The 26,660-nt window shown below is 37.4% G+C and overlaps 2 protein-coding genes across 5 annotated transcripts in view; both read left to right on the forward strand.

Moving 5' to 3' along the window:
- The window catches only part of LOC121382044 (inositol 2-dehydrogenase-like), a 13,288-nt gene extending 12,965 nt beyond the window's left edge, over positions 1-323 (forward strand). For both annotated transcript variants that reach the window (XM_041511520.1, XM_041511519.1), the window contains exon 8: positions 1-323. This exon is cut by the window's left edge and continues 355 nt beyond it. The gene's annotated coding sequence lies outside the window, so the exon portion shown is untranslated.
- Positions 324-434: 111 nt separating this feature from the next.
- Positions 435-26,660, forward strand: part of LOC121380570 (uncharacterized oxidoreductase YrbE-like) — a 75,189-nt gene continuing 48,963 nt past the window's right edge. For all 3 annotated transcript variants that reach the window (XM_041509449.1, XM_041509448.1, XM_041509450.1), the window contains exon 1: positions 435-1,134. Coding sequence is in view for 2 of the 3 variants with exons in the window: in XM_041509448.1 (XP_041365382.1) it covers positions 1,087-1,134 (48 nt within the window). In the remaining variant the exon portion in view is untranslated. The remainder of the gene's footprint in view (positions 1,135-26,660) is intronic.

The raw sequence follows: 26,660 nt of genomic DNA on the forward strand, positions 1-26,660 counted from the left end.
TAACATAAAAGGAAAAGTAAAAGTATTTTGGAAATAACAAAAAAGAAAAAAAAAAGTGTGCTATTTTGAAAACAATCAGCTAAGAAATAAATAACTAAATATATTTCATAACATGAAAAATACTATAGTTATGCAGTTTTCTTGGTGTTCACTTGATATTTTAATAGGAAATTATTTATTGATCTAATGACGTACAAAGTGGCAAACTTGGGTGACTTTGAAATCTAAAAACAAGTTTGTTTGTTTTGTTTTACGACACCACTAGATTTATTAATCATCGGATGGTGGGTCTTAGAGGAAACCCGCTACATTTGTCCTTCAGCAGCAAGGGAATCTTTATATGCATTTTCCCCACAAACAGGACAAGACATACCGCTGCCTTTGATATACTAGTAGTGGAGCATTGGTTGGGACAGAAAACCCCCAATTAGACAATGGATCCACTGAGGTGGTTCGATCTTACGACACAAGCACCTCAGGTGAGCACTCTACCAACTGAACTAGAAGAATCCCTCTTATCTTTATGAGGTACATGTTTGCATTATTTAAAAATAAGGTTTGTAGTCCGTGTGTGCCCTGATGAAATCGATAAACAAGCCTTAAGTATGTTAAATGCCATTTGATAGTCCGTTTTTTTTTTTGCAAGTAAATTAAATATAGACTAACACACGTTTAAATGTACACACGCTGTGCAGAAAATTGAGAAAGGGTCTAGACTGTGGCGAGAGAAGTTTTTATAGGGGAGGATTGGGGGGGGGGGAGAGATTCACTCCCCCGAAAAGTTTAAATATAAACCCCGCCCAACCCACAAATGCGTCTAATGTTAATGCATGGATGTTTTTATTATAAAATATTAACATTACCGGCAATGGAAATTGATTTGATGTTACGGAAGCAACAAGCAATCGGATAAAGACCAGACCAATCGATAAATTGAAAACCGTGTTCGTCTATTTAAACGTGACGTGGCTGTTGAGCGGTAAGCTGCTGCTTGTTGAATATTTAATGCATCTAGACTAATAAAGCGCAGATGTGCGTTCAGCGAAAGCAGTCGTGTGGTCCAGTGGTTATACAGGCTGACTCAATATGCCCGATATACTGTTAGAAAAGGAATGCGATGTCGACGGAAATGAGGTGAGTGGGTTAGCCGGACCAAGGTACGGTGAAATCGATAAAGATGGTATCTGTGGGCAAATATATTACAGGTGATGCGCCAGTTCCGGATCACCTGTAGTTACGATCAGTCTGTCGGTATATTCAATATTTAGTCATTTCTATGTAAATTTTATTAAACAAATATTCTAACAAACAAATAATACATGTTTCTTGAAATTGTACGTAAAATAACTGTAACAGTATATAGTCTTGGTTTTATTTTGGACGACGATACATAACCACTACTAAAACTTTACACGAGCAGACGACATGAAAAAAAGAAGACGTTTAAAAAGAGAGATGAAGTTTTTGATGTTTTTCTTTTTATATCCTTTGAAATTTTATAGTACGAGTAGGGGAAACATATATAGATTGTGCATGACTAGTTTTATGAAAAGTGATGCTGCAAACGAGTTACTGTAACTCCTCAAAGGGGACACACTTGATACGCCAGTTGCGGATCACTCACAAAACGGAAGTATTTACGTTGTAACTGCCGCTAGATGGGGCGATGAACGCAGGGTTTATCTCAAACTCAAAAACGTTGAACACGGTGGAATTTTTGTCTCCCACTTTTCCCCCTTTCTTGATGATAATAATAATTATTATTATTATTATTATTATTTTTATTTTCTTCTTAAACCTCTCTTGATTCGTCATTTTAACCACTAGTTCATAATAATTCGACTCTGTATGTGTCGGGGCCCATGTCATAGTAGCCCTAGACTGTTCGTCCCATGGCCAGTCATCCTCTACAAAATATTATATTAATCGTTGTAGTTCCACCTATTTTTTGTTGGTATTATTTTTGTTTTCTACAGGTAATGACAATATGTATATAATGTAAAGACACGTATTTTATAAACTGAAACTACGATTTTAGGTGTTCGTCCACTTGTCTCTCACGTTATATTTGTAGGCCTACATGTAATTAGCCATTCGTACAAATACCAGCCGCAGTCATTCACAAATATGGCTAATATAAATAAAATGTAGTTTTTAAAAATTCCATTTTCGTTTAATTCGGGCAAAAATCAGTCTGCCCTGCCCCCTACAAAAATAGGAGCCCGTATGACCTGTTAGATCGCCAGTCTAGAATCGCTAAAATCGCTGCACACGTGTCTTGTATTTGCCCCATAAGAGTATTCAGTAATGTTGCCCACCCCCCTCAGTGTGATAGCCGTCCACCCCATTGCTTGCTTGATTGATTGATTTAAAAAAACCCGCAAAAAAAACAACACATTTTTTACTGTACAAAGAAAAGAATCGGCACAAGTTTGACATGAGGACCTTTATAAAACCATGCCACCGCCAGTGGTCTGTTTCGCATGTGCCATTGCACGTGCTTTTCGCATACTCGACTGCTCGACTTTGGGAAAGAGGGGGAAGGGGTCCTCTATTTGGTTTTGTCAACGAAGTGAAAATATCTTATTCGGCTTAATTATAATTCGCATTTAAACAGTCTGTACCACTTTAAAGGGTGGATTATTTTTTTCAGTGGAATTTTGGTTTTACACAATCGCATTCTGATGCAGGAGAGTCAGTCGGCCACTGATCTGTGTATTCACACGGTCAATCTGAGTTAGCCCTAGCCTTTAGACCGTCGTAGAAAATAATTCTGTATTCAGGAGTAGATCGAGGAATTATTTTGCGGGGGGTGGGAGACTAACCAGAAAAGGGCAAATGGAACAACACGTCAAAAATAATAATTAATAATCCACTTTTGTGACTGTTTAGTGTGTGTCACTATATTAATATTTATCATTATTAACTAGGGGTCTAACCGTCCTGCTTCAAAATTATTTGCTTAATTTTAATATTTAAACAGGGGCGGATTATATCCGGCTAAAAAAAAAACCCACCACCACCACGTAGATAACCTGTATAATTTATAATTTCAAATTATAAACATTTACATATCATTTCGGACACCCCCCCCCACCTAAAGCATAATCCGCCCCTGTATTATGATAAATACTAAACAGTCCCAAAGTTGATATTTTACTGATATGTCATTTCTTTCTATTTTCAAGCCTTTGTTCCTTTCACAAAGAAAATGTGACTTTTAAAAGTCATCTATATAATAATAATATTATTATTATTATTATTATTGATTTATACGATAATAAATGAAAACAATTATTTATTATTAGTAATAATAATATTAATTATTATTATTATATACTAGAATGCCAGAAATCAAATATAATTCAACTTGTTGAAAGTACACAACGAAAATAATAAGGATCGCGCACCTTTACTTTTGACCCACGCCCCGTATATCTGACGTCATGAGACGCCATCGTTGATTTTCAATCGATTTTAGAAATTGCTAATTAGGGGCGTAATCAGTGGGGTGGGAACCCTATGGAGTTGCAAATGATCATAAAATATGTCCGGCAGGATCCACGAACATGCTGAAAGTGCTAACATGTTGGAAATAGTGTTCTTGAAGGCTAACCCTCAATTTTTCGAAAGTGATCCGGAACTGGACAAAGTGATCCGCAACTGGCGTAAGTACGCCAGCTCGAACAACACTGCTTTTGGTGCCAAATGTTTACCTAAATTTACATTTTATATCACTATTTATTTATATGGTTGATTATCTTTATTACCAAGAATTTCTTTTAAAGTCATACGCGCGCATATTGACAGAATTCACAATTTTGTTTGAAGTGATCCGGAACTGGCGCATCACCTGTATCTGCGGTTACGTTCAATGGCTAATGTCAACGTAATTTATGTTTAATAGCAGGCAACTCTTTTCCCATCTTCATAAATCAAGGCTAATATTCGTTCCTCGTATTCAGCCTTGATACATGTAGTCAAGATTACTGATATCCACTACTAGCGCCCTCTATTGGAAGAAAATTTGTAACACCGATTATGTCCCTTACACGATAACATCGCTGATCAATCAGGTTGGACTATACCAATTCAAATCCCATAGGCGACCATGTTAACGTTTGTGTTTAAAAACACTATATGCAATATATCAACCAAACTGTGACCCATAAATATCAGTACTACAACCCCTACCTCAAAGTATTAACTGCAGAAAATGGTACCTTTCATGGCTCATTTTCGTTATAACCAGATGTTTCTGCAACACCCCTAGTTTCGCACAAAATTTGAGTACTTTTTTTTACAGGTACCCCATACATGTTCCAAGCACAAGGCTACTTGACACGGTGGTACTACATCAAATAAAATTGCATACATTTTTAGCCCAGATAAAACTAATTTTTTTTACAACCAACACACTCACATTTATAACCAATCACAGGACTTGTGGTGTTAACTTCTCTATCAAAAGTTCGGTACACCTCGAACTTCGACCCAGCCGGAAATTAATTGGTATAGTGCAACCATCACAGCATCGGTAACGTGAAAATCTTGAAAGCAATATAAAAAATTAACCGCCGGACGCTGACGCTGCCATTTACAATAACAAGGGAATCTATAAGGAGCGTTGAGATTCGTTGCAATCAGATCTCATCGCATCCAATGAAATTTAAGCATTTTGTGGCACGATTTCTTGACGACATGTATCAAGGCTGAATATGAGGAACGAATATTGGCCTTGATTTATGAAGATGCTCTTTTCCCAGAAAATACCCCTTCTCAAACGATGGGATGAACGATAAATGATTGAATGAATGAAACAATGAATGGATATTTAACGACACCCCAACCTTCACACGCACACACACACGCGAACACACAGACATACACGCACGCACACACATACGCACGCACACACAAGCACAAAGGTAGGCCTACATATATGGAAATTATTATTTACATTCAGAACAGAACTTTATTTACACTCAGATCACAATACGGTGATACATGGAGGTGATTTACAAACATTTTGTGCAGCTGCAGTAAAACAAAAATGTCTACATTAAATTGGCAACTATAGGACAGTAGAACATAACATCTTTTATTACTCATATGGTTAAAACTATCTTAGTACTTATCAAAGTGATACGTCCCACTAGAACGCCCAAGTGGGACGTAACACTTCGATGTCACACGATGACGTCATCGATTCGTGCACAACTTAAAGGAATATCAACCAAACGAATTGAATGATATAAAAAAAGATCGATTAGGGGTAATAAATAGGATATTAAACTCGCTACCATTTCGTATCATGTTTATGTCCCTCGTGAAATAATTTTCATTGTCACTCACTAAAGCTCGTGACAACTGAAAATCATTTTACTCAGGACATAAACATGATCACATTGAAATTTAACTGAAGAGCCAAACTCAAAACTAGACTTTCTTTAAAAATAATAACCATGTGCTCATCGTATAGTCCGTTTGCGTCAAAAGAAAACCGATGAATTGGCGTTTAACTTCATAATGAATAAAGTTAAAATTCATATAAAACCATGTCATTAACTTTTAAAGCAATACGAACTCGAATAACTAAACAATTGAAAAAGAAATCCAGTATAAATAAAAATATTACTTTACAAAATACCATTAAATTATACATATTAAATCTCATTTTTAATACCGGTGGTGAAAACAAAATGCTAGAACACCCAAGGTGTGCTGCTTGACTTGCATTGTCTATGAAGTGAAAGATAATGCAGTACAAAGAGACTAAAGGTAGAACTGCACGTTCTTTAGTAAACCAGCCTGGGAGTGGCAGTCTTCTTTGTGGCGATGCAAGAGGGATGGAATAAACTTTGTAGAGATGCAAGAGGGGTGAAATTCCCAGTAAATGATTTCCTCAGGGTAGCTGTTCTTCTACAAACGAGGCACTTGATAGAGATCCAAGGAATCATCCACTATTTTGCTACTATTCAACTCTGCTTTGTCCAGAGATACGGCCTTGATAATGTATTGCGGTTTTGTCATTCAGATTACCTTGGATGTTCCATCAATTGCCCCATGCAGGCAAAGGTACATACAAAACTTCACGGGCCTGCTGATATTAATAAAAATGTTATAGCCACTAAGGCTATATAGAAACATACAGCGAAATTAATTGTGGTCTGAGGCCTGCTACTGCTGACCGTGTTTCAGCACACGACTGGTTACCTGTCTCGCTCATAAACCGGTTCAACTATTAGTAATGCACGGTTTCCAGTAGACAGCAGCCCAGTCAACTTTAATCTTCACACTGTGGTGCATATAGCAAGCGCAACAAGGACCTGTATGCCAGTCTATCTATATCGGCAGCAACACATATCACTTCCGGGTGTTGATTACGACAAATGGCCTCAGATTACAGTTATCTTCCCATTTGGTTGTCCAAAATCCGGAAGTTTCACCGCGCAAGTAGTCTGCTGTTTGACTGTGATTATTTCATGGCAGACAGCTATGAAGTGGCAACTGTTTGACTGAAGTGACAGGGGATAGCATGTAGTTTGTAAACATGTGTAACTTGTTGACATTGAAGACTTGTTTGTGGTAATTCCGGCCCATGCAAAAGTAGTGCTTTTTGTGTAAAATGGGTGTACTCCGGCCTGGTTTAGAGGGTGTGTCTGTTTAAACCAATATGCTGGGAGAAAGAGCTGGACAACAGGGGTTGTCCTTTTCAGGGTATGTGTCTCCCATGCAGGCAAAGGTACATACAAAACTTCACGGGCCTGCTGATATTAATAAAAATGTTATAGCCACTAAGGCTATATAGAAACATATAGCGAAATTAATTGTGGTCTGAGGCCTGATATAGTTCACACATTACACCGGTTAAATGCTTGATTCTGATGAAAGTATTATAACCAGAGAGGTGAAATTACACAGACTGATTGTGCATACCACAAGGAATATGGAAACTAATTTATTTATTTTCTAAATATTTTATTAAATTAAAAAACATTTTTTTTAATTTATTAAAAATTAAAATTAAAATTTTCAACTTTTAAATTTCAGTATCCTCCAAAATAGCATAAAATGACCTCTGATGTTACTACAGGTTGTTGCAATATTTTTTAACAGTTTTGAGCTAATAATTTGGTAAAAAAAGAGAAAAAGTTGGATTTTGTTAGTCAATATTGAGATTTTTTTTTTTTTTACATATTGAATTTTAATGAGTTTCTCAATTATTGCAATTGGACAGAAGATCTAAATATAATGAATATATCACTACTAAATGTAATTAAACACTTTAAATAAATAGTATACAGTTTTTAACAAGATTAAGTACTCTAATAATACATTTCACCTACATTTATGTAAATTACACACTTCAGTCATTTTTCAAAAATGGTCTTTTATCCTTAGAAAATCTAATAGGCTAATATTCTATGCTGTCTGAATGTATTTATTGTATTCAGTAATCAGATGCTGGTATACTTGTCAAGTTTACTGCAGAAAATGTGCCAAAAAGGTTAACATTTGGCTTGTAATACATATGGCAGAATAATCCATAATGCATATTCAGTGGTCATTACTACAAACATCCTTCCAATCAAGAAATACTACACTGAGGTATCCCAGACACTGGCACATGACTACACTTGTTAACAGTTATCACTGGAAACTGAAAAATATGGTGCAAGTACCTCTTGGTAGGATTTATATCAGCATTTTGTAACAAAATCTTCATTTTCAAAGTTGTTGTCAACAAAAAAAACATTATGGTGTATACCTAAGTAATATCTGTAGGGCATATTCATATTAATATGCATTTATATGGACTGTTTTGCCTTTTACAAAGTGGCTACATGTCTAATACAGTAAATGAAGTAGATTAAGTAAATACAGCAGGTCAAAATTGAATATGAGGCCTATCATGTCTAATTTTCCCTGAAATTAGTGTGTAAACATTTGTTGCAAATGGCCCCAATTTTGTGACTTTCACCATCCCTCTGACACATTTCTAATAATGTATCATGAATTCAGTCGCCATATCTTTACTAAGCCTCCACTTATCATATCTAAAATGTTAAATTGTACAGTTTTAGATTTTTTTGTTTTTCAAAAATTTAAATTTAAGTTTAATATTTAATTAAAAATGAAGTAAAATCTAATGATTGATTTTTTTTCCTTTAAATATTTCAAAATCTTTCCAAGACAACACTGTGCAGATAGAACATATGTAGAAGAAAAAATAGCTGCTCATTGTATGAAGAAATTCCAAAATTTGATAAAGTTATTACATTTTGAAGTTGGTGTCCCTCAAGTTTCCATTGCTAAAATTGGCCATGGCAAGGCACTGTGGTAGGTGTTTTAACACAGCCACTGTATACTCTCAGTTTAAAGGTGACATACCGATACTTACCGAGCATTGCTTTAATATGTATATCATTGGAATGCATTAGTGTGGGCCAGTTTTTAGGGGAAAAAATGGACTGATAGGCCTCAGATTACAGTTATCTTCCCATTTGGTTGTCCAAAATCCGGAAGTTTCACCGCGCAAGTAGTCTGCTGTTTGACTGTGATTATTTCATGGCAGACAGCTATGAAGTGGCAACTGTTTGACTGAAGTGACAGGGGGTAGCATGTAGTTTGTAAACATGTGTAACTTGTTGACATTGAAGACTTGTTTGTGGTAATTCCGGCCCATGCAAAAGTAGTGCTTTTTGTGTAAAATGGGTGTACTCCGGCCTGGTTTAGAGGGTGTGTCTGTTTAAACCAATATGCTGGGAGAAAGAGCTGGACAACAGGGGTTGTCCTTTTCAGGGTATGTGTCCCCCATGCAGGCAAAGGTACATACAAAACTTCACGGGCCTGCTGATATTAATAAAAATGTTATAGCCACTAAGGCTATATAGAAACATATAGCGAAATTAATTGTGGTCTGAGGCCAAATACCCGAGAAATACGTCAGCAAATATTTATTATATTTTCCAGATTTTAATCAGTAAGAGAGACATTCTGCTTGTAAAAGAAACCTCAAGTACATTTCGGCAATTTTCAAGTAGTTTTTAATGAAATTCCAGTACTTTTCCAGGACCTTTTCTGAATTTGCAAAATTCCAATACTTTTCAAGTACTACGTCAAAATTCAAGGACTTTTCCAGGCCCGTGCGAACCCTGTATAAGATTCAGCTTCTTTTGGATGACTTTGTTTTCTTGTAAATAGGTTTAATAATGCCAGCTAACCAATCATCAGGTAGTATACCGGTGTTTTAAATAGGATTAAACACTTTTTGTCTAAAATGGGGTCTAGTTTAGTTTTAGCATTTGGAATATCATCTAGGCCCATAGCTTTGTTGTTTTTGAGTATTCTAATAGCAGAATAAATTTCATTGTCAGAAATATCATCATAGAGAATATTACTTACAAAACTGATATCGATATTTATAGCTTAAGATTCATCATCACTGGTTTCGTTAATTTCCTTTACAAATTCAAATAATTTATCAATTTCTATTTCATTTATTTCTTTGTTTTTTCATTTAATCAATAAAGTAAGTTCCAAAATTATTTTTGTTTATTTGATAGCAATTTTGTAATTATTTCTTGAAATTGAACAGTTTTTCTATACATCTTACAACAATTTAGCACCAGTAGTACATTTTGTATGGTTAAATGTAAGCCTTGCATTATGAAAATGATATCTTGCTGTTCTACATTGATTTCCAAACCATCCTTTATTATTTGATACTGTATGTTTTCTAATATATTTATTATTGTTGTCAATATTACCGACCGTTTTCTCAGCACTTTCCTTCAAAACATTTGTAAAGTCGTTTACTAATTTGTTAATTGTTTCATCGTTAATTGCATCAATATTTCTATAAAGATCATCAATATCCAGTGTTCGAGATTAACGGTATCCCGATATCCCGGGGATACCAGAATTTAATTTTGGATACCAGACTTCAAGAACCCAGTATCCCACCGGGATGCCATATAATACTAAATTCTCAGGTGGGATACCAGATTTTGAAATGTTAGTATCCAACTGGGATACTGGCCAAAAATTTTAATCTCGAACACTGATATCGCTTATTGTTTTTGTAATTTGTTCATCATCAATATATCTTGTAGCTGAGCAGTTTTTTTTATTGTTCTCTTTAACGGAATATTGTCAGAAAACGTATGTAGAGGAGTCTTGGCGACACTTGTGATTAATCATTCAAGGTGAAGTGAACAATGGATATCTGAAAATATATTAGGATTAATGTAGCAGATTTCATATGCATTTATGTGTTTAATAAGAGACAAGGATGTTGTAGTCAACTACAGATGAATTATTACATGTCATCTACCCACTGGTTTAGCGTTGCCAAAGAAACCGTTTACAATTCGAAAGTCCATCGTCTTACATATCTAACAATTGTGAACCGTTTACAATTTGAAAGTCCATCGTCTTACATGTCTAACAATTGTGAACCGTTTACAAAGTCCATCGTCTTACATGTCTAACAATTGTGAACCGTTTACAATTAGAAAGTCCATCGTCTTACATGTCTAACAATTGTGAACCATTTACAATTTGAAAGTCCATCGTCTTTCATGTCTAACAATTGTGAACCGTTTACAATTAGAAAGTCCATCATCTTACATGTCTAACAATTGTGAACCGTTTACAATTTGAAAGTCCATCATCTTACATGTCTAACAATTGTGAACCGTTTACAATTAGAAAGTCCATCGTCTTACATGTCTAACAATTGTGAACCGTTTACAAAGTCCATCGTCTTACATGTCTAACAATTGTGAACTGTTTACAATTAGAAAGTCCATCGTCTTACATGTCTAACAATTGTGAACCGTTTACAAAGTCCATCGTCTTACATGTCTAACAATTGTGAACCGTTTACAAAGTCCATCGTCTTACATGTCTAACAATTGTGAACCGTTTACAAAGTCCATCGTCTTACATGTCTAACAATTGTGAACCGTTTACAATTAGAAAGTCCATCGTCTTACATGTCTAACAATTGTGAACCGTTTACAATTAGAAAGTCCATCGTCTTACATGTCTAACAATTGTGAACCGTTTACAAAGTCCATCGTCTTACATGTCTAACAATTGTGAACCGTTTACAATTAGAAAGTCCATCGTCTTACATGTCTAACAATTGTGAACCATTTACAAAGTCCATCGTCTTACATGTCTAACAATTGTGAACCGTTTACAAAGTCCATCGTCTTACATGTCTAACAATTGTGAACCGTTTACAATTAGAAAGTCCATCGTCTTACATGTCTAACAATTGTGAACCATTTACAATTAGAAAGTCCATCGTCTTACATGTCTAACAATTGTGAACCGTTTACAAAGTCCATCGTCTTACATGTCTAACAATTGTGAACCGTTTACAAAGTCCATCGTCTTACATGTCTAACAATTGTGAACCGTTTACAATTAGAAAGTCCATCGTCTTACATGTCTAACAATTGTGAACCGTTTACAATTAGAAAGTCCATCGTCTTACATGTCTAACAATTGTGAACCATTTACAAAGTCCATCGTCTTACATGTCTAACAATTGTGAACCGTTTACAATTAGAAAGTCCATCGTCTTACATGTCTAACAATTGTGAACCGTTTACAATTAGAAAGTCCATCGTCTTACATGTCTAACAATTGTGAACCATTTACAAAGTCCATCGTCTTACATGTCTAACAATTGTGAACCGTTTACAAAGTCCATCGTCTTACATGTCTAACAATTGTGAACCGTTTACAATTAGAAAGTCCATCGTCTTACATGTCTAACAATTGTGAACCATTTACAAAGTCCATCGTCTTACATGTCTAACAATTGTGAACCATTTACAAAGTCCATCGTCTTACATGTCTAACAATTGTGAACCGTTTACAATTAGAAAGTCCATCGTCTTACATGTCTAACAATTGTGAACCGTTTACAATTAGAAAGTCCATCGTCTTACATGTCTAACAATTGTGAACCATTTACAAAGTCCATCGTCTTACATGTCTAACAATTGTGAACCATTTACAAAGTCCATCGTCTTACATGTCTAACAATTGTGAACCGTTTACAATTAGAAAGTCCATCGTCTTACATGTCTAACAATTGTGAACCATTTACAATTAGAAAGTCCATCGTCTTACATGTCTAACAATTGTGAACCGTTTACAATTAGAAAGTCCATCGTCTTACATGTCTAACAATTGTGAACCGTTTACAAAGTCCATCGTCTTACATGTCTAACAATTGTGAACCATTTACAAAGTCCATCGTCTTACATGTCTAACAATTGTGAACCGTTTACAATTAGAAAGTCCATCGTCTTACATGTCTAACAATTGTGAACCGTTTACAATTAGAAAGTCCATCGTCTTACATGTCTAACAATTGTGAACCGTTTACAAAGTCCATCGTCTTACATGTCTAACAATTGTGAACCGTTTACAATTAGAAAGTCCATCGTCTTACATGTCTAACAATTGTGAACCGTTTACAATTAGAAAGTCCATCGTCTTACATGTCTAACAATTGTGAACCGTTTACAAAGTCCATCGTCTTACATGTCTAACAATTGTGAACCATTTACAATTAGAAAGTCCATCGTCTTACATGTCTAACAATTGTGAACCGTTTACAATTAGAAAGTCCATCGTCTTACATGTCTAACAATTGTGAACCATTTACAAAGTCCATCGTCTTACATGTCTAACAATTGTGAACCGTTTACAAAGTCCATCGTCTTACATGTCTAACAATTGTGAACCGTTTACAATTAGAAAGTCCATCGTCTTACATGTCTAACAATTGTGAACCATTTACAATTAGAAAGTCCATCGTCTTACATGTCTAACAATTGTGAACCGTTTACAATTAGAAAGTCCATCGTCTTACATGTCTAACAATTGTGAACCATTTACAAAGTCCATCGTCTTACATGTCTAACAATTGTGAACCGTTTACAATTAGAAAGTCCATCGTCTTACATGTCTAACAATTGTGAACCGTTTACAATTAGAAAGTCCATCGTCTTACATGTCTAACAATTGTGAACCGTTTACAAAGTCCATCGTCTTACATGTCTAACAATTGTGAACCGTTTACAAAGTCCATCGTCTTACATGTCTAACAATTGTGAACCGTTTACAATTAGAAAGTCCATCGTCTTACATGTCTAACAATTGTGAACCATTTACAATTAGAAAGTCCATCGTCTTACATGTCTAACAATTGTGAACCATTTACAAAGTCCATCGTCTTACATGTCTAACAATTGTGAACCGTTTACAAAGTCCATCGTCTTACATGTCTAACAATTGTGAACCGTTTACAATTAGAAAGTCCATCGTCTTACATGTCTAACAATTGTGAACCATTTACAAAGAAAGTCCATCGTCTTACATGTCTAACAATTGTGAACCGTTTACAATTAGAAAGTCCATCGTCTTACATGTCTAACAATTGTGAACCATTTACAATTAGAAAGTCCATCGTCTTACATGTCTAACAATTGTGAACCGTTTACAATTAGAAAGTCCATCGTCTTACATGTCTAACAATTGGAAACCGTTTACAATTAGAAAGTCCATCGTCTTACATGTCTAACAGTTGTAAACCGTTGTTATTTGGTATTGTCATGTCTTGGCTGACTCAAGTTTAGGGAATGTTCATTTGTGCTAGACACGAAGCGCCATTCAGTTATCCACGCACATCAAATATATCGGCAATGCTATTATCAGAAGTAAAATCAGGAAGATTACTGGTCCTAGCATTCATTTCACCAAACAAAGTATATAATCTGTATTGTTAATATGGCAGAGCTTCTAGATTATGGTAGCCCCACTCCCATGACAAGTGATATTAAATTTTGGGATAGTAAATAACTAATATTGCCATGCCCGACGGCTAGTGAAAAAAGTTGTCAAATGCTGTATTTATCTGTTTTGTAAATATGAATATTCTACGCCCAACCCTTAGTTTTTTAATCGCTATCTCCCATTTTAGGTAACGTATCTGATTATTACTATTAGTAAAATTGTATTAATAAAGTAGGGCAACTGAATTTTTAATCATGGCTAGTAAATATTTAAAATAACTAATCCCATGGCTAGTGGATTTTGTAAAATTTAAGAAGCCCTGTATGGCCAAAGGTTTCTGGTTGTACGGCGTAAAATGTATCAGCATTTTGATAGACAGAGTATTCGGGTGGGATATAAACTGCACCAAAAAATGCGGATCGTGCTCCAAGTTTATAAACTTTCGATCGATGTCAAGAACTGTGATATATTTGGCTATTTTTTGTTTTATAAGAGCAGCAATACCTTCACCTTGGTTTTGTACGATGGTTGTTGCAATGCATGACTGTTGCAATGCATGACGTATCCTGGGATATTTATAACATCTAAGTGATCCAATTTAGTCTCTGATAAAAAAAAAACAATGTCATAAAAAGTACTATTAATGCAACCAAAACATTCAGAGAATGGAATTTTTGTCGAAGTCCACGAACAGTTAATGTTCCAAATTTCAGGTAAATCTTATCAACGCATTATGTTTCAACGTCGATTGTTTGAAACTAAGTTAGTATTTATGTTTATGACCCATATGGTTACAAATATCTTGGTACATATCAATGCCAAGTGGGACATAACACTTTTGACGTCACACGATGACGTCATCAACTGGCGCACTACAACCTTACATGAACGTCAACGAAACGACGAGTGATATAAATTAAGATCGATTACGGGTAATAAATAGGATATTAAACTCGCTACCATTTCGTATCAAAGCTCGTGACAATTGAAAATTATTTCACTCGGGACATAAACATGATACGAAATAGAAGCTCGTTTAATATCCTATAATTATCCTATAACTTACCCATGATATCCATGTCATATACCAATGTGATAATTTTAGTGTATTAACCCGGTTAATAATGGTATGCAAATTTGCAAGGTCTCTAGGCAATGTATTGCTGTGGATGGGTCATTTACTTACAAGCCAACAAGACCTGAGCGTAACATTTACAATTTTTTTAGTTAAAATGCGTGACATCAAACTAATTTGAATGGCCAATACAGCACAAATTGAAGTTTAGAATAAAAGTCAGTATCTTATCTGTGATATTTGTATTTGTATTTTTGCACAGTTCTTTACACTGTTTTTATTTATATCTTGAATTTTTCTGTTGATGTTGATCATCACCTTGTTTGTTTCCATTACCATAGTTTGACACCCAATAGCCGATGTATTTTTCGTGCTGGGGTGTCGTTAAACATTCATTCATTCATTCATTCATTCAAACTAATTTGTGCTAATCGTGATGACATCATATTACCGATGGCGGCGACTTTAGTACTGTGTTTTACTACAAATTGAATTAAAATGCTACTTTAGAAGCATTATAGGATAAATAGAATTAGCTACTCGTGTTTTTTAATATGTAAAATATCAACCTAGACTCGGTTGATATTTCCATATTAAAAAAATACTCGTGACGAATCCTCTATTTATAATAAATAATATGATTCAGGAGAATTACCAGTCCTTACAAAGCCCTTACAAAAGGCATAGTAAACGTTTCATACAGCTGATCGTCATAAAATACGTAATTACATGTATTTACAGACACACAATATGCATCAGCGTTGTGTATAATATAACTATCGCTAATTGCATTTGTAGTGAAAAACGTATGGTACAAAGGATAGTAATAAATTATATAGTTTGTCACAGACACGGGATATGAAGTATAGGTATCACTAATATATGTACTAGGTATGTGAGAAATATCGTACAATATATTCTTGTGAGAATAACATGCTTCATTATTGAAAATGTATCATGCAATGTAGTGTTACAAAATACATCACTAAGCACCAACAAAACACTGTCAGTATTAAGATGTAAAGTGTTATTGGATATAACGGTATTAACAATGAGAGGCGTATCGTGCAATGTAACATCATAAAATATATCGCTATTTACAAACACGAGTTTAGGACCCAAACTATGTACATTATTGTCAGGAATACATGTAGGTGTTTCGACCAGCGCTCGACCATTATCAAAAATATTGATAAAAACGCAGTTTTGTGTTTCTAACCTTGAAATATTACAAACATTTGTATTTTGAGGTCACAAAATGCATTTTTTTGGCCAATACAAGATTATATTTGGAATAGTTGGCTGCTGCAGGGGGTTCAAATGTGGAAGGACGGTATGGGTTTGACTATCGAGTGTCTGCCTGGATAGAAATCATGTTTGGATGAGACGCATAATGACTATGGTAACTGGGTGGGGACATTGGTGCAGGCCCGTAGCAGGGGGGAGGTGGCCAGGGGGTCCCGGGCCCCCCCAATAATTTTGGCTTTTTTTTTGATAACCTTTACATCTCGACTGAATGTAAAGTTGTAGCGAGACTAACGGATCGAGATTAACGGCGATAGTTACAGTAACGGGCAAATAACCTTTGAATCATGCCCCCGGACCCCTCAAATACATCGCGCATTCAGCGCTCGTTCAGTTGCCTCCCCCCCCCCCCCCCCATTAATGTCCACCATGCTACGGGCCTGTGGTGGGTATGGTGGTTGGGGTAGTGGGGCTGATTGATTAGTATTTGGTTATGGGAATAACGTACACCACTGATACACAGTTTGTCTTTCACCAACTGCATATTTCCCATCAGCCTTGGCTTGAAGTAAATTTGGGGAAAATTCACGTCTCCGGTCTACTATCTCTTTTGGGTATTGCTCGTTTACGCCTATGACGGTGTGTTGCGCAGTTTCAACGGAGCAGCCGAGTGTACCGACTCTTTCTGTTTGAGCGTTCGCGTCTGGGATCGATCCCCGTCGGTAGGCCCATTAGGCTATTTCTCGCTCCAGCCAGTGCACCACGACTGGTATATCAAAGGCCGTGGTATGTACTATTCTGTCAGCGGGATAAAAAAAGATACCTTGCTACTAATGGAAACAAATGTAACGGGTTTCCTCTGTAAGATTGTATGTCAAAATTACAAAATATTTGACATCCAATAGCCGATGATTAATAAATCAATGTGTTCTAGTGGTGTTGTTGAACAAAACAAACTTTAACTGTAGACCAAATTGCAGTGACTATTATCTGTACCTAGTACAACCGTGTATTAGTTGTTGACAGACCCTTACTAGATAACCACAATACTTACATTACATCACCTAAATAACACCGACTTAACTGCATGCTAGAGGTTCCATCGGACCAAATCAATTCTTATTGCCGATAATGTTCATGTATACTAATAAAACTGATATACGCTGCGTGTCAACACACCCAGGCAGGACACCAATAACAATGTGGCACCTCACATTTAATGTACCTGCAAGAAAATTGTTTGTGTGTGTGTGGGGGGGGGGGGGGGGGGAGAGAGGGGGAGAGAGAAGGGGGTCACATCCCATTTAAGAGATTTAATAAAAATTTTTATCCCACTACCCCGTTTTTTTTCTCTCCTTTGAATTCCATTTTATTTCTTCCCGATCTTGCAACTCCTCCATCTGTCAACTTCTTTCGCTGTCCAGTTTCACATCCCAGTTCTTGTCTCTTCAGGTGCTTGTATCTTGTGGCTATCTGTGCCACACACCTGTCATTCCCCATCAGCTTTTAGCTGTGGGCTTAGTCTGACCACTTCGGGGAGTGTTCAATAATTACTTCTGGCATTATTAAGAGACACTTGTAACCACCTACTATGCACCCCTACTACCGGCGGTCGTTGGTGCCGTGGGTCAGACCAGCTTTATTAGCGGCAGAGGACGAGGATACCAGGTGGGTGCAATACACAGAGACTGCACCCGTGGAGGAAGTTGAGACAGGTAGGTGATGGTATGGACAGCCCAGAAGACAAGAGTCGGAGGAAACTGACAGAAAGGGTTGAAACAGATTGAAATCGTGGGAGAAATTGGAAAGTTTTTTTATATTAAGATAATGAGAATGATTTAATGAATGTTTTTATTAGCAACGTGCTGAAAATTGCAGTCCCAATTTTGTGGGTACTCTGCACTAGTTTCAACCTCTGGTGTATACTGTATAACAATTGTACAACAAATAAAAGTGTTTTTATTTATTGCCAATGGATAATATTATTTGCTCAAATAATCAATGTCACATATTACTACCAATAACAGCCGCAGGACATTTCAAATTATGTTGTTGTTCTTCGAGACGGGTTGCCTGATCGCTCCCCTCCAACAGCCGATGATTAATAAATCAATGTGCTCTAGTAGTGTCGTTAAACAAAACAAACTTTAACTGCAGTCACTGTTATCTGTACCTAGTACAAACGTGTATTAGTTGTTGACTTGACAGACCTTTACTAGATAACCGCCATACTTACATTACATCATCTAAATAACACCGAGTTAACTGCATGCTAGAAGGAAGGAAATTTTTATTTAACGACGCACTGAACACATTTTATTTACGGTTATATGGCGTCGGACATATGATTAAGGACCACACAGATATTGAGTGAGGAAACCCGCTGTCGCCACTTGGGCTACTCTTTTCGATTGGCATAAAGGGATTTTTTATATGCACCACCCCATAGACAGGATAGCACATACCACGGTCTTTGATATACCAGCCGTTGTGCAATGGCTGGAGCAAAAAATAGCCCAATAGGCCCACTGACTGGGATCGATCCCAAACCGACCATACATCGAGCGAGCGCTGTACCACTGGGCTACGTCTCGCCCTGCTACAAGCTAGACGTTCCTTGCTACTAATGGAAAAAAATGTAGCGGGTTTCCTCTCTTAAGACCATGTCAAAATTACCATATGTCTGACATGCAATAGCCGATGATTAATAAATCAGTGTTCTCTAGTTGTGTCGTTAAACACAACAAATTTTGTTGTAGACATCGTGAACCTGCTGATGAATGTGCATGTCGCATGTATGCTTCCACCGAATCACCGGCCTCCGTGACGCAGTGGTTAAGCCATCGGACTACAGGCTGGTAGGTACAGAGTTCGCAGCCCGGTACCGGCTTCAACCCAGAGCGAGTTCTTAAGGGCTCAATGGGTAGGCGTAAGGCCACTACACCCTCTTCTTTCTCACTAACCACTAAACAACTAACCCACTGTCCTGCACAGACAGCCCAGGTAGCTGAGGTGTGTGTAAAGGACAGCGTGCTTGGACCTTAATTAGATACAAGCACGAAAATAAGTTAAAATGAAATGAAATGAAATCCACCGAATCACATGAAGGCATCGACAAAGTCAGGCCAAGATATATATTACAAAAGGGACAGGCTGCTTATACCTATTATCGATGTGTTTGAGCTGCATTAAGTTGTGCCAAGACCTATTCCAAATGATGCACTTGGATACACACAAACAACGAAGTGACAATGATCTCAAAGCAGGATGTTGGACAAAGAACCCAGATGGAATACAACTTTGCTGACACTAATTTCATTCTGATCCAAGTATACACCCACACTTTGTGTCATGTTGATATTTAATTGGACAGTCACATGCGAATGTAGCAACACAGGTAATGTAGAATGTACATGTAATCGATCACTAACCATTGTACCAATAATTGTTTCACGCTGAATAACAAATGTTTAGTTTTAGAAACCACAATGTTATTGTCGACCGAGTGTTGTGTTCATGTGTATGCGCTTACACGTATGTGCAATAATGTGTGTGGTATACTGAAGTGTAAATCAGATGCAGATTTATATAATTGCTTATGTACTACTATTTTAGAAATTATTTATTACTATTATTTCCCAGGTAGATTATCCTGTCGTATTAGTACGAATGCACTGCGCAACGAACCAAGATAAGTAGTAATTAGAACAAGTGTAGCTATCACGATGTATCACTCAACATATAATATTGTAATATAAATTCTTTTTTTTTCTCTCGTTCCAACCAGTGCACCACAGCTGATCAGAGGCCGTGGTATGTGCTTTCCTACCTTCGCGAAAGTGCATATAAAAGATCCCTTACTGCATTAGGACAAATATAGCAGGTTTTCTCTAATTCCTTAGATTTACCAAATGTTTAACATACAATAGCCGATGATTAAGTAATCAATGTGCTCTAGTGGTGTTGTTAAACAACAACAACAACAACAACAGCAAAAACCTTTTTGAACGATTTAAGTACCAGTGCACGAAGGCCAAACAAAAACTTACACTCTGCTTTCAGAAAAAAAAAATTCAGTCTGGGCTTTTTCTTTTACATTAATTAAATACAAATTCTGGAAGGCGAATAACTGTCTTTTGTGTTAGGGTTATGGAAATTGAAATAACATTTTTGAGTGTAAAGGGAATCGATGCTTGCGGTGGTGATAATTCGAGAAAGCTAAAAACGGTTTGCAATACTGCTTGGTTTGAAGTTTGTGTTTACACAACAGTTTAATATGGCAGGAACCAGTTTTGACATGGCGTGCCAACAATGACCTTGACGTGTCATCGGTGTGTTAGTAGTGAAGACAGAAAAAAAAAAAAAAAAATCCACGTCAAAAAACAAGTTAATAAAGTTTGTGTTGTTTGACGACACCTCTAGAGCACATTTATTTATTAACCACTGGCTATTGGATGTCAAACAGTTGGTAATTTTTGACAGTCTTAGACAGGAAACCCGCCACGTGTTTCCATTAGTAGCAAGGGATCTTTTATATGCACCATCCCACAGACAGGGTAGCACATACCATGACCTTTGATATATACCAGTCGTGGTGCACCAGCAGGAACGAGAAACAGCCGACCGTTATAATCAATCTCTACCGTCATGAAAATGCGGTTTGTTTGCCTACCATCGTGTTCAACAGAGGAAACCCGCTACATTTATTTTTTAAAACAGCAAGGGATCTTTTATATGCACTTTCCCACAGATAGAAAAGCACATACCACGGACTTTGACCAGTTGTGGTGCACTAGTTGAAACGAGAAAACCCCAAACAAATCAGTTTAACGGATCCATTGAGGTGGTTCGATCCTGTGACGCAAGCACCTCAGGCGAGCGCTCAACCGACTGAGTAAAAGCAAGTTGATCAAGGGATGCAATATTAAATAACTGACCACAGATGAACTGAAATGCTACTGACCATGCTGAATTAGTTTATTAGTCTGCGTGACTTAATCTTAGTTAAATATTACATCATCATTGTCGACATCATCATCATCATCATCATCATCACCATGCTAATTACTCGTCAGGTATCAAACAAGAATTGCATTTTCACCAAAGAAAGTATTAATTTTTGCGACTTATTTATAAAAAAGACTATCCTGAATTTGTTGCCATTGAATAAAAGAAGTAAAAACAAAAACAAAAATATAAAAATAAAAACTATGAATTGAACCCCCGCACTGGCAAAACCATCTACCCCCCCCAGCCCCCCCCCCCCCCCCCCCCCCCCAAACAAAAAAAACAACAACAACAACAGCAACACCCCCAAAACAAAACAATCCCTCACCCAAAACAACAACATAAAAAACAATAAAAAGGCAACAACGAAACGACGTAGTACAAATAATTTAGTACTGACTAAACATTTTATAACAAAATATAAAGATTACATGTCGGATCGAATAAAATATAAAACGTTTTAAAATATGGCACTGGCAATTATGATAATGTACTTTTAATAATTAAAACGTCTAATAGTAACTCAATACTTGTTACAATGGCTACAAACTCATTTTCATTTGATTTGAACTTATTTTCTTGCTTATATCCAGTTGAGGTTCAATCACGCTATCCTGGGCACACACCTCGACTATCAGGGCTGTCTGTCCTGGACAGTAAGTTAGTTATTAGTGGTAGTGGTTGTGGTTAGTGAGAGAGAAGAGGGTGTAGTGGTCTTATACCTACCCATTGAGTCGTTAAAACTCACTCTGAGTGGGTGCCGGTACCAGGCTGTGAACCCTGTACCTACCAGTATGGTAGTGGTTAGTAAGAGAGAAGAGGGTGTAGTGGTCTTATACCTACCCATTGAGTCGTTAAAAATCACTCTGAGTGGGGGCCGGTACCGGGCTGTGAACAAGGTACCTACCAGTGGGTTAGTGGTTAGTGAGAGGGTGTAGTGGTCTTATACCTACCCACTGAGTCGTTAAAACTCACTCTGAGTGGGTGCCGGTACCGGGCTGTGAACAAGGTACCTACCAGTGGGTTAGTGGTTAGTGAGAGAGAAGAGGGTGTAGTGGTCTTACACCTACCCACTGAGTCGTTAAAACCCACTCTGAGTGGGAGCCGGTACCAGGCTGCGAACCCTGTACCTACCAGTGGGTTAGTGGTTAGTGAGAGAGAAGAGGGTGTAGTGGTCTTACACCTACCCACTGAGTCGTTAAAACCCACTCTGAGTGGGAGCCGGTACCAGGCTGTGAACCCTGTACCTACCAGTGGGTTAGTGGTTAGTGAGAGAGAAGAGGGTGTAGTGGTCTTACATCTACCCATTGAGTCGTTAAAACTCACTCTGAGTGGGTGCCGGTACCGGGATGCGAACCCTGTACCTACCAGTGGGTTAGTGGTTAGTGAGAGAGAAGAGGGTGTAGTGGTCTTACATCTTCCCATTGAGTCGTTAAAACTCACTCTGAGTAGGTGCCGGTACCGGGCTGTGAACCCTGTACCTACCAGTATGGTAGTGGTTAGTGAGAGAGAAGAGGGTGTAGTGGTCTTATACCTACCCATTGAGTCGTTAAAACTCACTCTGAGTGGGTGCCGGTACCGGGCTGTGAACCCTGTACCTACCAGTATGGTAGTGGTTAGTGAGAGAGAAGAGGGTGTAGTGGTCTTACACCTACCCACTGAGTCGTTAAAACACACTCTGAGTGGGAGCCGGTACCGTGCTGTGAACCCAGTACCTACCAGTGGGTTAGTGGTTAGTGAGAGAGAAGAGGGTGTAGTGGTCTTACACCTACCCACTGAGTCGTTAAAACACACTCTGAGTGGGAGCCGGTACCGGGCTGTGAACCCAGTACCTACCAGTGGGTTAGTGGTTAGTGAGAGAGAAGAGGGTGTAGTGGTCTTATGCCTACCCACTGAGTCGTTAAAACACACACTGAGTGGGAGCCGGTACCGTGCTGTGAACCCAGTACCTACCAGTGGGTTAGTGGTTAGTGAGAGAGAAGAGGGTGTAGTGGTCTTACACCTACCCACTGAGTCGTTAAAACTCACTCTGAGTGGGTGCCGGTACCGGGCTGTGAACCCTGTACCTACCAGTATGGTAGTGGTTAGTGAGAGAGAAGAGGGTGTAGTGGTCTTACACATCTACCCATTGAGTCGTTAAAACTCACTCTGAGTGGGTGCCGGTACCGGGCTGCGAACCCAGTACCTACCAACCGTATGTCCGATGGCTTAACCACGGCACCACCGAAGCCGGTTTACAAACCCATGATATTCCTCTCTATATTAACTACTCTTGTCACGCTATTATGGCCATTCTATATGTTACAATCTACTACATACATTTTCAACACCTCTACTCATATTTGACTGGTTGCTGAAAAACAATTCACCGAACATCTGTATTCATTTGGTTTTGTTTGTAACTCACAGATTCAGTTCCAGAACATCGGTATTATTTACCGTATATTTAGTGTAAATTAAAAAGCCCAATCTACATTAAAATATGTACACAAAGAAAGAAAGAAAGAAATGTTTTATTTAACGACGCACTCAACACATTTTATTTACGGTTATATGGCGTCAGACATATGGTTAAGGACCACACAGATTTTGAGAGGAAACACGCTGTCGCCACTACATGGGCTACTCTTTCCAATTAGCAGCAAGGGATCTTTTATTTGCGCTTCCCACAGGCAGGATAGCACAAACCATGGCCTTTGTTGAACCAGTTATGGAGCACTGGTCGGTGCAAGTGGTTTACACCTACCCAGTGAGACTTGCGGAGCACTCACTCAGGGTTTGGAATCGGTATCTGGATTAAAAATCCCATTCCTCGACTGGGATCCGAACCCAGTACCTACCAGCCTGTAGACCGATGGCCTAACCACGACGCCACCGAGGCCGGTAATATGTACACAAGTGAATAAAATTACTTCACGGAAAATGACGATTATTTAGATGATCGGTATTTTCCGTACTTTTCTACCTAGATATCTACTGAACTCGGTCAACCAGTTATCCATCTATTCAAGATACGTAAGCACTTTTGGACTCCTTCACGGGTATCCATCTTAAGGTAAGTGATTGTTATGTATAATCAACTGTAATAATATGGATGTTAATGAAAGCCCAGGACGTATACATGTAGTGAAATTCATTTATATGATATAAAAAACCACAATTTATCGCGAAACTCTACCTTTATTTCCTATTTCACTGGTTTCAATATCATCTCCATCATAGATCCCTCAGAGGGGAAAGACCGAGGAAGACCTGTTTTGTTTCCAGTTATTGTATGACTAATACAAAGAACTAGCCTCAATTACGTGTTTCTGCCTATTTTTTTACTGAAAGATTTCACAAATGAAAAAAACAACCCAAACAACGAGAACAAAACACTGACTGACCAAGTTGTATGCAAAGTGGTTAATGAACCCATTATGAAATACACATTATCTAGACAAATAATTGTAGGGTAGTTCGGGGGAAATTAAAAAAATCGGAGCACAATAATATCGTTTTGTTTCGCTAGACAAAAAGAGTACGTTTCGTATTTGTTTTGTTGTTTTGTTTTAGGAGGCAACAACAACAACAACAGCAGTAATAACAATAACAACAACAACAACAGCAGCAGCAGCAACAACAAACCCCAAACCCAACTTTATTATAAAAATGGAAAACGAATATGTCAGATCATGACTTTTAAAACTAATTAAAACTACGTTTGAGATACATAGTCAATATGTGCTGTATTCGTCACTGTCACTGATACAACTCAAAGAGAATATAGCCACCCCTCGATGACAATACTCGTGGGGGTCCTTACTTAGGTTTGTCTAACATCCAATAGCTGTCCCCTGCAGACGGTGCAGGGAGGATGAAGTGGTCTTGTGTCACGCTCGTATCGGTCGTACACATTTAACACATTCATTTATTTTAAACAAGGGTCCTCCTCAATATCGTTCCAGCCAGTGCACCACGACTGGTATATCAAAGGCCGTGGTATGTACTACCCTGTCTATGGGATGGTGCATATAAAAGATCATTTGCTGCTAATCGAAAAGAGTAGCCCATGAAGTGGCGACAGCGGGTTTCCTCTCTCAATATCTGTGTGGTCCGTAACCATATGTCTGACGCCATATAACCGTAAATACAATGTGTTGAGTGCATCGTTAAATAAAACATTTCTTTTTTTTCCTCTTCAATGTTAACATTGCCAGTGTACCCTGACATTTTGGTGGAGTGTAATCATCTAAAGCTGACGGAGAAAATATATTTTTGGTAAAAGAAACATTAAAATATTTTAAACTCCATCCAAAATTAATTTTAAAGTTTTAAAAACATTTTGATTTCTATACAAAATTGTAAGGTGTTCTTGCCATCATATTTGTATTGTATTTCCCCATAGCTCTTTGTATTGTGTGCTAGATTTATATTTATTTTGGGAGGAGATAACCATATCAATATACTTACCTTTGTTTGACACCCAATAGCCGATCTGTATTTTGTGCTGGGGTGTCGTTAAACATTCATTCATTCATTCATTAATCCCCAATAGCCGATATATATATATATATATATATATATATATATATATATATATATATATTTTGAGTTGGGGTGTCATTAAACATTTATCCATTCATTCATTCATTCATTCATTCATTCTCAATAGCAACTATATATTTTGAACTGGGGTGTCGTTAAACATTAATTAATTCATTAATTCCTAATAACCGATATATATTTTGATCTGGGGCGACGTTAAACATCCATTTATTCATTAATTCTCAATAGCCGATATATATTTTAAGCTGGGGTGTCGTTAAACATTCATTAATTCCAGGGTCCATACACTTTCTTGAACAAAACTGACTACCTTGTTTGAAATAGTTTCCCTCATAGGACCCTAATGATTCAATAACATCTGTTTCTATAGATTACTTAAAACTCCCAGTATCATTCTGTCACACGTCCTAATGATTCAATAACATCGGTTTCTATAGATTACTTAAAACTCCCAGTATCATTCTGTCACACGTCCTAATGATTCAATAACATCGGTTTCTATAAATTACTTAAAACTCCAGTATCATTCTGTCACACGTCCTAATGATTCAATAACATCGGTTTCTATAAATTACTTAAAACTCCAGTATCATTCTGTCACACGTCCTAATGATTCAATAACATCGGTTTCTATAAATTACTTAAAACTCCCAGTATCATTCTGTTACACGTCCTAATGATTCAATAAGATGCGTTTCTATAGATTACTTAAAACTCCCAGTATCATTCTGTCACACATCCTAATAATTCAAGAACATCTGTTTCTATAAATTACTTAAAACACCATGTGCAAGTATGCAAGCATGGACCCGACGTCGGACATATTTCCGTCAATGACAATAAGGTCTGTCCGCTGTTGGCCACAGATACCGCCCCAAACCATCACAGATCCACCACCAAACGGTTCAGTCTCCTGAACACAGCACGGAGCTGTTCTCTCTCCTGCACGTCGATATAT

The sequence above is a fragment of the Gigantopelta aegis genome, chromosome 9 (genome assembly GCF_016097555.1).
Source record: "Gigantopelta aegis isolate Gae_Host chromosome 9, Gae_host_genome, whole genome shotgun sequence".
NCBI classification, from domain to species: domain Eukaryota; kingdom Metazoa; phylum Mollusca; class Gastropoda; order Neomphalida; family Peltospiridae; genus Gigantopelta; species Gigantopelta aegis.